General features: G+C 45.1%; 1 protein-coding gene across 3 annotated transcripts in view; it reads right to left on the reverse strand.

Moving 5' to 3' along the window:
- Chn2 (chimerin 2) overlaps window positions 1-16,077 on the reverse strand; it is a 279,786-nt gene that overhangs the window by 79,041 nt on the left and 184,668 nt on the right. For all 3 annotated transcript variants that reach the window (XM_021164052.3, XM_021164053.3, XM_029478202.2), the window contains exons 4-6: window positions 7,364-7,395; window positions 4,408-4,521; window positions 2,344-2,629 (exon numbers count right to left, since the gene is read on the reverse strand). In XM_021164052.3, the coding sequence (XP_021019711.1) occupies window positions 2,344-2,629; window positions 4,408-4,521; window positions 7,364-7,395 (432 nt within the window). The remainder of the gene's footprint in view (window positions 1-2,343; window positions 2,630-4,407; window positions 4,522-7,363; window positions 7,396-16,077) is intronic.

Raw genomic sequence — 16,077 nt, forward strand, 5'->3', positions numbered from 1 at the left:
GCATTCCCTTTCTTTCCTTACTGCCCTCCTCCCCAGTCAATGAGTACAGGCTGGCTCACTCAGTGAATATCAGATTATTCAATTCTCCAGGGCAGCAGTTCTCAACCTGTCAGTCTCAACCCCTTTTGGGGTTGAACGGCCCTTTCACAGGGGTCACCTAAGACAGTCAGATATTTACATTATGATTCACAACAGTAACAAATTTAGCTATGAGGTAGCAATGAAAATAATTTTATGCTTGGGGTCACCACAATAGGAGTATTAATGATCACAACATTAGGGAGGTTGAGAACTACTGCTCTAGGGGAGTGTGGGCTCGCTAGATTTATGACAACTTGACACAAACGACAGTGATCATAGAGGAGGAAACCTCCACTGAGAACATGCCTACATAGGATCAGGCTGAGGGCCAGCCTGTAGAGCCAGTTTCTCCATTACTGATCCATGGAAGAGGGTCCAGCCTAGTTTGTGGGGGCCACCTCTGGGTTGGTGGTCCTCGGTTCTATAAGAAAGCAGGCTGGGCAAGCCATGGGAAGCAAGCCAGTAAGCAGCGCCCCCTCCATCATCTTCAGTTCCCACCTTCAGGTTCCTGTTCTGTTTGTATTCTTTGGATGATGAACAGTGATATTAAAATGTAAGCCGAATAAACCTCCCCAACTTGCTTTTGGGTCATGGTATTTTACGGCAGCAATATAACCCCTCACTAAGACAGAGGGCGTATCATGTCACATCAGACTCCTGCTGAGAATAATGCCCAGAAATACCAGCTCCTATGGATGGAACGTCCTTGCTGGTTTCCATTGTGGGCCTGCTCTCTGTAACAGACGGTGTTTTCAAATGGCACTGCTCTGTGATTCAGAAATACAAACACCACTTCAGAGACTTATTTTACAATTCATCTCCTGATTTATCATGGCTGAGAAGGTCAGCTTCCAGATTTTCTATTCTAAATCGCTTTTGAACAGATTTCCAAACACTAAGGACTGGCTTTCATCTGGACCAGAACAAACTCTGAAAGATGGCTCTCTCTCTCTCTCTCTCTCTCTCTCTCTCTCTCTCTCTCTCTCTCTCTCTCACACACACACACACACACACAGAGGCAACTTTTCTATTAAATGTAAACAATCAGCAGTCCCAAAATATCCCAAATCAATTATTTCTGAGAGAATACACAGGTGTTGGGGAGATATCAGAGTTATAAAAAGAAAATGGCAAATTAAGTTTTCATGGGCCAGCTGCTCAACTGATGGGATGCTGGAGAAGGCCCTCCTTTACTCTGAGACTCAATTAGCAAATCCATTAACATCATGCCCTTGCTGCCATCAGACTGGCTGCTCCCTCCAGCCACCCCAGTACTTGGTGAGTCTCCCATCTTTGATGCCCAGTCCTCACCTTCAGCCTAAGAGTTCATTGGTTTCCACCAGCCCTGGCATCAGGAGCCCACTTGAGTTTGAGGATTAGCAGTGCCCAAGGGAGCAGCAGTGCCATCTTGCCCTCCATGCCTCCCTCTTTGTTCAGTCCTAGCCCACTCTAAAGCTGGGCTTGGCTCAATCACAGTGGGTACTGATGATGTGGTGGGCTGTCACTCTCAGAAGGAAGGAGATATGACCAGGCAAAGCAGAGGGTCCTCAAAGGGACACATTCCCTAAGTCTGCTGGCCAACTGTGGCGGTACCTTTCAAATAAGCAGCAGGACATTAGAGACAGAAATGGTGTCCCCTTCACCATATCATATCCTTCCACTGCTACAACACGCCTGCTCTCACACTCACCCATTTCAGGGGTTTTCTGATAGCAGTGAAGTGCAGCATGCTTTGGGGGGGGGGCGGCGGCGGGCGGGGACGACGATCAGCCTGACTAAGCTTTCCTGTAACTCTTCATCTAGGTTAGCCCACCTTCAAAAGGTGGCTAGCCTCCTGCCCATGGATACTCACACATTCCAAGGACAGGGACAGACAGACACAAATACCATGCACTTGGCCCACTCTGTAGCCAGAGACAGCAGGCCCCAAGTGGCAATTTAAGACATCTTTCATCCGCTGTTTGGCATTGAACAATAATGGAGTATTTTCTTTCAAAGTACAAATAAACCCACAAATGACTATTTGTCTAAGTCCTGGCTCTGACCATAGAGCAAATATTGGGACATTCGTGGGTCCTGAGTTTCTCTCCTGTAGCTCAAGAGGGGGTTGACTTGGAAGAGTCTAAAGACCCTTTGGCACTCCAGTTTGAAACTGGGGAGGAGTCTCCCCCGACATTCTGACAGGCTGGATCTACCATTGCCCCTTCTCAGTCAGCACAAGCTGAAGCTCGACTACCCACGTCCGTGCCCTAGGCCACTCACCTTCTCCACCGGCGTGTGCTCCTCATTGCTGACGCTAGCTTTCCTTGATTCATTTTTAGACCTGCTCAGCCTTCGGGACACTTTTTCTCTGAGGAGAGTGGCGTATCCGATGTGCTCATAGATGGGATTTGTGGTCATTTTTGCGATGTACTCAGCAGCCTTGGTCTCTATGTAGAGTGTAATCAAGCCATCTGTCACCAGGTCGTGAATGGATTCGAACCTCTTCTCACCCACAAAATGCTTCCCGTCATGGAAGAGCCGGTAGTTTAAGGTCTGGTTCCCAAACCTGCACACCAGAAAGTCAAGGATTATTACCGGCAAGATAAGCCTGGGGAAAGTGAGATCGCTTCCAGAACATTCCATTTGTTAGGCGTGGAGTGGGTGCTTGGATCTTGTCTCAGAGATCCTGTGAGATGTGATTATCTATATTTAGCATGAGAAGCAACAGAATCACAAAGAGCTGCCACTTCCTGTTGGAGGCCACGTGCCTGGAATGAAGCAAACAGGCTCTAACCTCGGGTCTGCATTCAGGAACAATTACTCCTATAAGTCACTCAGGACACTGGGTCATTCCATTCCCATTTGTGAAAGTTGAAACCCTGATATACAAATACATCATCTGGGAAATGACAATTATCTCTGCAAGGGACACCAGCACCAAAGCCCTATGATGTCCCTTATCATCACACCTTTGACTGCGACCTCATCTCTACCATCCCGCCTAATGAAGCCATAGAAAAACATCAGCTAGGTGCTAAATGTACCACCAATATTGGCATCCTCCAGTCTCACCTGCATGATTACCTGTGCCTACTCTGGGGTGCTAGGAGACAGGAAAATGCTCTGCCTACCCAGAGTTCTTAACAGCTTTGGAGAAAATCCCTCATCCCTGAGCCACTTAGGACATGCTCTGAACATCTTCAGTTGCAACTTGGAAAGCGTCTTTGTGAGGTCACACTGTGGAGACTGTATAAGACACACACCCTTCATGAGCTGGTCTGGGAAGGCTTTCCTCTGCATCCATTCTTTCTATGGAGAGAGCTCGGTCAGTTTCCAGAAGTCCACAGGAAGACTCTGTGGGGAGTTAACAGCCTGGAGTATACAAATGACCCCTGCAGTACTGTATCACTTGTGGTGGCCAATCTTGGGAGGAACCTGCTCTTGCTGGCACACGTGCCAAGTCTGGGGTCGAAGTGGTCCCAAGAAGACAAGAATGATGGGCTGCCTGACCATGAAGCACTCATGCTGACAACCTGCATGTCTTCAGCCAGGCAAACAGACATGCAGCCTCTGGTCTGCAGCTGGTGTTTGCAAACAGTGAACTGCAAGGTCTGAGCAGGCGTGATTGTGGGAACTTAGCATGTGGAATGCAGGGTGGGTTCTGGAAGTAACCAGCAACGGTGTCTGTAAAGCATGGCCGGTGTGTCCAATGCCACTGTACTGCACATGTAAGCTGGTGGAGATGGGCAATTTCATATTATGTGCATTTTACTACAGTAGGGAATTGAAGAAGCCCTGAGCGTGTTAAGTCCTGAGTAGATGTGTGTAGTTGACATTGACACATCCATGCCAAGGACCCCAGAGCCTCAGACTCATTGGACAAATGGAGAAATTCCCCCTACTGCCTGGGAGCCTCAGAGAACACTTAGCAAAGCCTTCCTTGTGTCTGAGCATGAATATTGACATTGTGCCGAGAAAATGTCCACCATAGCTCTCTCTCCCTGGAGGTTAGAGCCTGAAGACTGCTCCCCTACAGAGACAGCTCCCATTGAGGTTGCTGACCTTGCCTCCTTGTTCAGCTGTATAATATAAACCTTGCCTCCTTAGTCAGCTGTATGCGATAACCCCATCTCCTTAGTCAACACTATGTTATAAAGATGTTGCTCTTCTGAGGTACCACAGTTTCTCCACCAGAGAGCCCAGGCCACCTGATCTCAGCCTTTCTGTTCTCTCTCTATTGTTCTGCCATCCCAGTCAGGTCTCTCCCTGGAGCATATCCTACTTATTAAAAATTGGAAAATCATAAAAGCCACTTTCACGAGCCATGAGTGAAACACAGCTCACCTCAGTGCCAGCGTGTAGCATCCCGGCTGCCGCTGGCTTTCTCGAAGGATGTAGGCACCTTCCACGCCGCCTAGAAGCTCATCAGCCTGCTCCCGAGAGATGATCCCATGAAACCTGGAGCGACAAGGCAGTCATTGCACTGAGCAGACTGTACAAGGTAGATACTATGTGGGCTAGGCTGAAAACTGTGCTTACTAGGTCCCTGGGTACCCACTGTCTCCATTGGAATGAGGAGGGGTGTGATTATGGCTCATCTTGAAGACCCTCTTGGAACTACGTCCCAGGATTCCCAACACAGGAAAACACACGGTCCACCTGGCTTTCTGCTCCTGTCTTTGCTCTCAGGCTAAAAATGAAGATCTAAATGAAAGCTAGGTTATGACTCCTTTCAAACCCTGGGGAATAACAAAAGAGCAATTACCAATTTAGCTTTCAGCACAAACACAGAGAACTGTGGATCATCCTGATTGCAAATGAACACTTATTGATTAGCAACCTGCTTGATTCTGGTGCTGGGGATTGTTCATTTTAAAGGCGCATTCTCTGGAAAGAAGGGCTGGCTAGAAGCCACGTTCTTCCAGTGGTTTCCATTAGAGATTAATTGTTTAGGTCGGTATTTGGGAAAAGAATCTACTTTTCCACTTTTAACGATAATGTTTGTCTTCGATTTCTCTGTTACAAAATGAACAGATAGAAAGAGAGGGAGGGAGGGAGGGAGGGAGGGAGGGAGGGAGGGAGGGAGGGAGGGAGGGAGGGAATGTAGCACACTGAGTGGGACTTCTGGCTTGTCAGAGGCTGCACGGGCCTTCTGAAGGCCGTTGTCTGAGGCCTCGAGTTTGGACAGACTGCTGAGGGTGAAGGCAGGTGTCTGGGTGGATCTATTTGTCCTTCTACATTTAAGTAAAGATAAAGGCTCACAGCCATCACTAACAATTCTTTGTTTTGCTTGTTTTGAGACAGTCTCTTTATTATGTAGCATTGCCCATCCTAGAACTCATTATGCAGACCAGGCTGGCCTTGAACACACAGAGATCCACTTGCCTCTGCCTTCCAGGTGTGCACCTAGGCCCAGCTCTTATTATTATTGTTTTTTTTTCCTGTCATCACTAACAATTCTATCCTTTGTGTGTCTAAGATGCGGGATCTTGAGTATGAGAACTGGCCAGTGCCCATCATCTCTAAACTCCTGGAAGAGGGATAAATATACCTTTCTAGAATTACCTAGTGTTAGAAGACCTTGGAGGAATGATCATGGAAAGAATTTTCTGAGCATAAAAAAGAAAATAACATTTGCTGACCCCTCCCTGGCCAAGAATACAAAAATTAGGCTGGAGGACAAATGTAACGGAGGTGTGTGTGTGTGTGTGTGTGTGTGTGTATGTGTGTGTGAGCGTGAGTGTGTGTGGTGTGTTATCCTAATTTCCTCCTTTTCAGTAGTCTTCAATAGTGGATCTTCTGGTTAACATTCTGGTCCTAGGTGAGCAAACATGCCAGAAGCATCAATGGCCCTGAATGAAAATCTCAGCCTGGAGGTCAAGGTGATGACAGCTTGGGCGGGGGCGGGGAGGCTTATGCTCTGCTAAGTTCTGGTTTTAAATCTCAGGGACTGGTGCTTAGAGCAGCACTATTGGTGAATGCTAAGAAGTAAGAGCAACACTCTTGTTCAGTCAGAGAGCAAGGTTTCCATGAATATAGAGGAGTCTGGGGAGAGCTTGGCCAAGAGCATTGGGTCTAAGTGGGTCTTGTACACTCATACACAGAGCAGAGTGGTTTGGCGCTTTGTGAGTGAGGCCACTGGACTCTTGAGACACAGAGGAGAAGCCTGCTGCGCAGCATGGGCTCTGGCAGGGAGAGCTGCTCTGTGGTGATCAATTCAGGTACAAAACTGCATGTGGCAGGTTTTCCTGTTTGCCCTCTCTTTAACAAAATTGTACAATCTGCAAGGAACTTTGCAGTCAGATGGAGACTCAAAGTCATGTGACAACACGGGCCAGCTCTCAGAGGCAGGAGGGCGGGTGGGTACACTCCTGGGTGGGTGCTCGAGAGGCACCGGCTGGCTGGAGGTGACAAGTCTGACAAGAAAGGCTCCAAAATGCAGCTGTGTCCACGGGGAAGGAGCAGCAGGCTAGGATGACCAGACAAGCCACTAACCATGAAGCCAAGATGCTTCTGGGTATGACGATGAGAGGGAAGGTCTCCTTGGCTGAGGGAGCACAGGTGGTGGTCTTGAAAGAGCTTTTTGCCTCATCATGCCTCTAGGCTGGCCTTAGGAAGGGACTTATGTATCTTTCCTCCTTGGACCACTCCATAGCCCACTCTCTTTAAAGGCTCTGTACCTTGTAGTCTTAGATTACAAATGCCTTTGCTAGTTGTGGCACTTGCCTTGTGGTAGATTACTAAGGAAACCCAACAGAGCTAGAGGACATTGTGGTTGGGATAGGAAGAGAATAAAAATGGGCTTAAGGCAATATGGGTGATATACCCAAGCCTAGAGAACGACCCTTTTGGCTTTTCCAACAGTGCAGGGGAAAGGGATGCTTTTCCTGAGCACTGTGTTATGAGGGTCATGATAGTGAGAAATTCAGCCGAAGTGGACAGTCTTAGACACCTACGCGTTTGTATTGCATCAGGGTAGACAGTGAAGTGAAATGCTGGTGGAGAGCTGGTAAAAGCCTTCCTTTCAGACACTGGTCAGGCACCCGGAGGCTGGCTCTGAGGAGAGACGTGCTACACACAAGTTTCCCCGCTGCCCGACCTTAGTGGGAACCAGGTGCCTGAGTGTGGGAAGGAAAACTCAGTACAAAAGTGTCTGATTGTGTTTATTCTCCTTACTAAACTCTTGCACAATAGGCATGTGATGAAGACGATGTTAGGGAATAGTTAGTAGTTAAGTTTGAATGACATATGAAGCGACTACTTATTAAATTGTTAAAACAAAGAATAGTATAATACATACTCTCTTCCATAATATTTTGGTCTGTTTTCCACCTATATTAAAAAAAGAAGAAAAATGTTAATAATGCATTTGAATTCAAATTAGCTAGATAAAAATGTGACTCAGATAACTAGCTAGTGTCCCGGTTGTAATTTTACTATAGATTCATTCACCAAATCAGAGATCCATGAGGCTTTGGAATTAATCAACACATCCTAATGAATAGAAACGATCCAGAATCATTATATTTCTATATTCATTAGGCTCATTTTCCATCTAAACCAAATCAACTTAATAAAAAAATTTTCAAAAGATAAATAACATTTTTCCCCAAAGGAAACAATGTGCTGCTTATTTTAACAGCGAGGCATTTATAAGAACACTTTAACTCCATTTAAAAGACAAGACAGCTACTTCTAGCATGAATAGAAAAACAAGCATTTATTTCAATCTTCACTTAATTGTTTTGTTTTGCAGTTATAAATAAACAAGGGTTTGCACCTGGATAAAAAAAATAAAGTAAATATTATTTGATTTCTTCTCAAATAAAGTTGGTATTTTAGCATTTGCCTTTATTTTTCAACACCCAGTGGTGGGACTCTGAGGCCCAGGACACAGCAAGCAAGACTGAGATGACTACATCAGATCAGATCATACGTGTCACCTATCGCAGAAGAATTTTGCTCTCTGATGTTCACAGTATTGGCCTGATAAGATATGAGCATAGATTTTCACATCTGGTTGTCAGTTCTGCTTTAATTCTCAGGACAGTCCAAATACAGCCAAGCCAGGTAAGTTAGAAACCTTACTGATAGTTGCACATTGGGAAACAAATTTGTGTCTCTTCCTGGTGTAGGATATGAGCCTGGCAGATGTTTTGGCCATAGTCAGTTCTGTCTCCAGCCAAATAGACTGTTTTCCCAATAAGGCTCACAGATAGGCATAGTGGATGGATTTCCAGACACCAGACTGGTTCCTGGTGTACTGCCATCTCCCCTATATCTCAAAGGATAGATAGGCCATAGGATATTACAGACCCCGAGGAAAGCTCAGAAAGGAGACCCAGGGTTCTGCAGACCACTTCTCAATCTAGCTAGGACAAATCTATCTCACACACAAATAATGAGATCAGCATGGTAGGTGAAGCTGACTCCTGAGTCCTGGGATGTAGGTAGGTAAGAGGTTAACAACTATGGAATTTAATTGATTCTGGACACTTATACGTGTTCACTTGACTGCATTTTATATCTGAAACATGCTCAATCAAAGGCTGCTCATAACTTTTGATCTTGGAGGTGTGAAGCCTACTCCATGTTTTTGTGAAAATGTATATTTAAGTAATATAATTAACTAACACTCCGTGTGTGAAGAGGCGCCTTCTTAGCAGGTGTCTTTTCTATAAATGCTACATTCTATTGTCACTTTCTTTACACAACAGTAACTTTGTAATTGTGAACTGAAAATTGTCACAGATATCACTCTATTGGCTTTTGAAGTTGTTATTTATGGGATATTCCTGATATTCAATTGCCACATCCGTGTGCCACAGAGACCAGTTAGATTTAGAAAAGCTGAGAGATCTACGAAAGCAATGCACAATGGCAAAATATCTTTCCACTCAGTCCCAAATTAGAAGTGGTTCATTCTTTAGAAGGGAAACGTTTTCACTCCCATCTTGTTGGCTAATCTATAACACAAGGTGCGAAATCTGAGTGTAGCTTTTTGCCCCGTCCCATTTCCCTACTCTCCTTTCTCCCACAGGGGGAGTGGCAACTAACCAATCTCCTCCTGCAGACAGCACGGTAGGTAGAGCTGACTCCTGACTCCTGGAATGTAGGTGAGGGGTGAACAACTATGAAGTTTAATTGATTCTTAATAACACAACAATTGCTGTTGGTCCGCTCATCACTTATGAAAGTATGCATCACATGTATTCGGTTCAGGGCTCTGTGCTTGGCCCTGTCATTGCTCACACAGAGAGAGTCAAGAAAATACAGACTGGACACAGCTACAAAGAGATCCTGGGTTTCTGTGCTCACAACATATGGGGAACGCAAGGAGAAATCTAACGTAGACCCCCAAGTAGGGAAATCAATACAGTGTTGTAAAGTCTCCCCAATAAGATCTTGCCTAGAGGAGACTTCAATCCAAGTGAGGGACAAACTCCTTATGTTTGGAGGGAAGGCAAGGGTGGAGATGGATGCAAGAGAGAGGAAGGCAAGGGTGGAGATGGATGCAAGAGAGAAGAAGGCAAGGGTGGAGACGGATGCAAGAGAGAGGAAGGCAAGGGTGGACTGGGTCTCAGGACTGAGCTCTCACTGAATAGAGCTGTTCTGATCACAACCAGATCCAAGGTTTTTCCTTTATCCTCTCTGTAGCTCTTATAAAATACATATTTGTAATTGTTCATGATAAAGAGAGAAAATGGCTGGGATTAAAGGGTTAAAAACCATCATTTTCTTTTTTCTAAATTTTTTTGTTGGCAGAAGTTTCAGCCAGAACCTACACTGTAGCAAGCCTTAACCGAGCCTAGCACTTGGTTGTTCGTTATAGGACTCTGGGAAAACCACGGAGCCTCAACTTTTCTTCAGGCTGGATGAGACTAGATCCGTGGATGTAGACAAAACATCATCAGCTTCCTATTGAGGCACAGAGGGATAGGGTCCAGTCCCGGGACGCCTCTGGCTTCTACTCTGTGGACAAGTAGAACCCAATACGCTTTCTCCCCAGACACAGCTCCACTACCCATGAGATTCAGACTCCTCTCTCTCTCTCTCTCTCTCTCTCTCTCTCTCTCTCTCTCTCTCTCTCTCTCTGTACGTCTCTGTGTGTATATGTATGCATATGTATGTGTGTATGTATGTGTGTGTATATGTATGCATGTGTATTTGTGTATGTATGTGAATGTATGTATATGTATGTATGTATGTATGTATCCTTATAATACATATGCATGTCATATGTACATGTGCATGGATGCACATAGAGGCCAGGGTGAGGGGAGGACACTGGGTGTCCTCCTCTATCATTCTCTGTCTTATCCTTTGAGAGTGAGACTCTCACCGAATCGGGAGGGTGTTCTTTTCTTTTGTTTTCTTGTTGAGAGGGAACCCTTCCCTTTCTCAGGTTTTATTCTCAGAACCTCTCCACGTCTGGCCCAGGGCAGAGGCACCACGCATCTGTGTCTCATACGACCCTACAGAAGGAGTTAGGTAGTGAGAGCCTACTCCATTCACATGGCAAAAAAGGATGGGTTTATTGCTGAAGCATCCTAAAAGATCCAGATGTTGCTAAGATCCTCCTAAATGACCCCTGAGCACTGTAACAAGAAACTCTGGATAATGCCAGACATTGTAGGATTAATTTTCTAATTGTTTAGCACTCAAGAGAGTAATGTATTTGTATGGCTCTATGCAGCAAAACAGACTGGGGATGCCATTACCCTTCCCCACTGGGCACGAACCATAATAAAAATAAGCAATGGAATACTCTTGGGAAAGATATGAATGTTACCCACTAACTGGAACAGACTTGGCGGTGGCCTCGGGTGTGCCCGAGCTTACCAAACACCAACCACAATTCCTCAGGGGGAGGAAAGGGGACTGTGCTCTATGCTTAAAGTCAGGCAATCAGGGCAACACTGAGCTGTGAAGGAGGCCTCCTTCCACAGGCTAGCACCCCCCCACACACACACACACATACTCAAAGTATCCCGGAAAAGGGTGTCACCAGGTTGTCAGGACCAGAGCCTTGCCCTCACCATGGAGCATGACTCTGTACCTCAAAGTGGAGTCACAAAACTCTTAGCATTTTGGAAGGTACCAGACATCTGAGTGCTTATCACAGTAGGTGGTCAGCTGAGGAAAGATGATGGCTAAATGGCTAGTAAGCCCCTGTGGCAGACAGTCAGTGTTCCGAGAGCAAAGAGCTCTATGCTCAGCAGGAGTGTGCAGACAGGTGCGGAGTATGGATGTAGGCCTTTCCTCACTGAGAACCCAGCTCCTGCAGGACTCTAGGGAGGGTATTAAACGTCTCTGCTTCTCATTTTCTTCAATCTTTAATAATATGGGTGCTTTCAAGCATGCTATTTTAATAGGACAGCTTCAGAGATCAGATGAGGCACGGCCTATAAGAACCGTGAGACTTGGAACAGTCCAGTCCTGGTCTTCCATTACTGAGTGCTACAATGTATGCTATGTTCTGTGTGCATTATCTCATTAAGACCTCTATAACACAAGGAGGGTAAGTGAGACTTAAGGTGAGTACCACACTGGGCACTGGGTGTGTCACCCTTGGCCCCAGGGTTTCTCTGGTGTTCCAGTAAAGACTGAACAACCTTAAGGCTTGGGTTACCCCTCAACATTCTTCACATTAGCTAATTTGCCTATCTGGAGGCCTTCAGGTTTCTCTTTGATGTCAATGAACACCTTAAAACCTCTTCCCAGTGACTTGAATTCTACCAGAGAGTTTGCCAGCCGATAAACTTGCCCCACTGCCCTGATAGTCTGAGTCTCCAATTCTTGTGATTTAGAATTAAATTTCTTCCCAAACTACCAGGTTTAGTCTGCTAATTTTAAGGAAGACTTTTGAGCAGTTTGTAAAGCCTGGGAGAACATTCTGGTGACAGCTGCACTGTGAGAGACAGGAGGTATAATCCTTAAATGAGTTTCTTTATAGTCAGATTATCGCTGCTTAGATAAACACACATTCTTTTATAGTCAATACAAAGACATTTAAAGAACATCACTGAGTCTTCTGTAAACAAGGTTTCCAATTATTGGGAAAAAACAAAGCTTGTATAATCCCTTGGCAGCTGGTATATGTTAAGTTTATACTTAACAGAAATAATTTGAAAAAAAAAAAAAAAACTAATTTAGGAGCCTTTTGCGGGAGGCAACCAGACTGCTGAGTTCTCTGAGATACAGATCAAATGTGGGAGGAAAGGCCTTTGATGGGAGATTTGGACTGGTCAGACTGGAGTGATTTCACCCACAAAAATTAAGGACGGTTAATTCCTTTCTAATTAGAAACTAAAGATCTCTGCTGAAAAGGAAATCAAGTAAAAGCCCAGGAATTTTCATTCTTAGAATTCAAAGTGTACGGTATAGAGGGAAAACTAAATGCATCCAAATCCCCCATGTCTTTCTCGAACCCAAAGCCCTCTTTTCCCCAGGGCTTAACTTTAAGCTTTTCTGAACCCGTGAGTGAGCTCCGAGAGATGACCCCGCTCCTTTCTTGATTAGAATGTGTTACAACAATGCACTGTCCGCAGGCTGAAGTAACGGCACAGTGGCTAACTAAGGGCATTTGTTGTTCTCGCAGAGGACCTGGGTTTGTTTGGCACCTCCCCCCCCCCCCCCCCCCACACACACACACTGTGGATTACAGCTCTTGTTCTAGGGGATCTGCTGCCCCCTCTGGCCTCCAGGGGCAGGGCACATACACACGTGAAATAAAAAGAGATCTTATAAAATGGAAAAAAAAAAATCTATCCAAGACTTGCTGTGGCCTTGTTTGCTCTGTGAGCACACAGTAGGGCAGGGTAAGGACGTCGTGAAAACACCCTGCCGTGAGCAGATGCACAGATGTGCCAAAGCAGCTCCATTGCTTTGGTTTGCTTTCTGCCCTTAATGTCTCTTCTTAGATTGTCCTCAGAATTTGACTTAAATGTTAGTTATATAAAAGACAAAAGACTTTTTCCTAGACTAGCAGTTCCCAGCTGTGAAGAGATGACCCTTTCCACCCCATGAATCCCCAGGCTCACTCAGCAAAGGTACAAACGGTGTTGACTATTCTGACCCTGTGGGTGCGGGTGGGCAATGGCTTCGGGTCTGTAGTCAAGAATGTTGCTGAACAGGCCGCAACCTGTCACATCTAAGAGGCCAGTGGTGAAAAAGCCTATTTGAGAATCAAAGAACTTTACACTTTTGACTATTTTCAAGAAAGTTACTGATAAACCAAAATTCAAATAAGCAACAAATTCTTTGAATGCTTATCATAGAATAGAATTAAAGGAAGGAAACAGGAAATATTTATTTTTGTATAATACTGGTCTAAAAGTATGTTTAAGAATAAGACAAAATTTATGAAATGCCAACAACAGATCAAAGTAGCAGAGGGGAACATGAACTAGATCAGACTAAAATGTTAATAAGAGAACCTACCCCCTGATTGGAAGAAATATAAATGCTGTCAAGTATAAGAGCAAAATGAGCAATACACTGCATGAAAATTTTAAGTAGTTGGGGGATGGATTAGACACACTATGGTTAGACACACTATGTGTGCATGTGAGCCACTGCAGGAGTTCCCAGCTGTTGTGGGACTGACTCCTTTGCAATTTTGCCCTAGATGGTGTGCTGTCATAGCCCCTAGCAGTTAGTGCCCAAGCACAGAAGACATCCTGGGATAAGAGCCTGAAGCATTGTTTAAATATTTGTCTGGGATAGATCTCAATATTCCTAGAACTCTTTAGATAAGCAAACATAGAACACCCATCATAATGAGAGGAATATGTGATGCCCAGATTTCTTATGTGCACATCAGAAAAGCAAAAGAAGAGCAGTCACGCTCTGACATGCACACGCACTGGATCCTCCCTTGCATGCTGGGCCTGTGCTTCTGATTCTGATCTTTTCTTTAGGCCTACTGACCCTGATGCAGAGCATCCCTATGGGCAGGGCCAGAGGAAGCAGAGGAGACATACTGCACAGGTGCCTCCTGTGCAGATGCCTTCATTTGCCAACAAGCAGCCCGCAGAGGCTATCATGCCCACTGCACTGAGCAGAGGAAGGCTTGTAAGGCTATATTCCCTGAAGGCCATGAAAAAGCGTGAGGTTGACACACAGACCAGGACCTGGTGGATGCTGATAATCTACGTGGGGAGGAAGGGGAATTTCCAGAGAACAGAAGAAAATGCAACCATGGAAAACATTGGTTCTGCTGGAATCACCGGATTGGCTGGCACATCATTAAAAAAATCTCAAACACTATCCATTTTAGCACCCTGTTAGAGTGGATGGTATAGAAAATCTGCTCACAGGACAAACTTTGGGTCAAAGGTTTTTGTGGATGGGTTGATGGTTAGCTAGTCCCAGAGATGCCTCCTCGCAAAATGATTTCTGTTCCCAGGACTCTCCTGAGTCCCCCGTCTCCCCACACCTGATCCCCTTTCCCATTCTTCTCCTCACTTCCTCTCCTGCCCAGTTCCCTCTCTTCATCCACCTTTGATGTGTACTTTATCTCTCCTTCTGAGTGAGATTCAAGCTTCCTCAGGCCCTCCTGGTTACTTAGTTTCTATGGATCTGTGGATTGTAGCATGGTTATCTTGTACTTCATGGCTAATATCCACTTATAAGTGAGTACATACACTATGTGTCTCTCTGGGTCAGTACTCCATTGTGTAGATGTGCCATATTTTCTTTATCCACTCTTTAGAGCATGCAGGGTTTGGACCTAGGCCTCCTACACATTTATAGCAGATGTGCAGCTTGGTCTTCATGTGGGTCCCATAACAACTGAAGTGGAGGCTGTTTCTGACTCTGTTGCCTGCCATTGGATCCCCTTCCCCTAGCTGCACTGTCTAGTCTGGACTCAGTGGGAGAGGATGTGCTTAGTCCTGCTGTGAACTGATGTCCCAGGGCAGGACATCTGAGGAGAATGGGAGGGGTGATGGGGGAGAGACTTAAGAAGGTAGGACTTGAGTGGGGAGCTCTAACCAGGATATAAAGTGAATAAATAAATAAATAAATTAATTAATTAATGAAAAACAGAAAGAAAATCTGCTTGCCACACCTGGTGTTTCAGCATCTCTGCAGATGACCTTACCCAAAGCTCCTGGGCACTGCCATTAACAAGTGCACCCTCTCCTCTCTGGTGAAAACGTTTCTCTTAGTGGCTGTTGCAGGTGTCCCTTTCTCCCTATGTCCACCATCATGAATCTAGTTTCCAGGTCCACCAAAATAGTATTCTTACTGATCCTGTCTGAACTTTCCTCATTCCCAGATCTGTTTTATACTAAATAGACAAAACAGGCTTCATCACATTGCTGAATGCTCCAAACCCTTCTTAGTGTCCTCATTGCTGTGGGAAGGGAGAACTCACGCAACTTAGTGGGATCTTCTCGAATCTCTCTATTGAGGTCCTCTCCTACCTTGCAAAACACTGTACTGAGTGGGGCAACCTCCATCCACAGAGACAAAAGCCTTGTTCTTTCTCATCTGTGGCTCCTAGCTCTGAATCTTTAGATTCTTATATCTAACCTGGAATAATTTTTTAAGCCAAATAGTACGAGGGGATCATGGTGCGGGGGTGGGGGGGTGGGATTGTTGGGGAGGAGCTCTAGGGGGAAGGATAGTAGGTTCTGTGGGGGGGAGGGGGAGCACAGGGTGAGAGGTAAGAAGATAAATAACACCAAGGATGTCTGGAAGGTCACAGGAAAACATTATTTTATAAGCTTACTTAAAAATACAAAATACACTGTGTGTGTGTGTGTCTATCTCTGTCTATGTGTCTGTGTTTTAAATGAAGTTACCCTTCATGCATTTCCCTCCTTCTAATATTTCTTACAACCAGGTGACATATTTAAAACAAAAACAAAACAAAACAACAAAACAACAAAACAAAACAACAAAACAAAACAAAACAAAACAAAACAAAACAAAAGCCTTGTAAAGGGAAATCAAAGTCCAGGATTTACTCACGGATGGAAACTTTATCTTATAATCTAACCTTAA

The sequence above is a fragment of the Mus caroli genome, unplaced genomic scaffold, assembly GCF_978045245.1.
Source record: "Mus caroli unplaced genomic scaffold, Mus_caroli_1 scaffold_7, whole genome shotgun sequence".
Classification (NCBI taxonomy): Eukaryota; Metazoa; Chordata; class Mammalia; order Rodentia; family Muridae; genus Mus; species Mus caroli.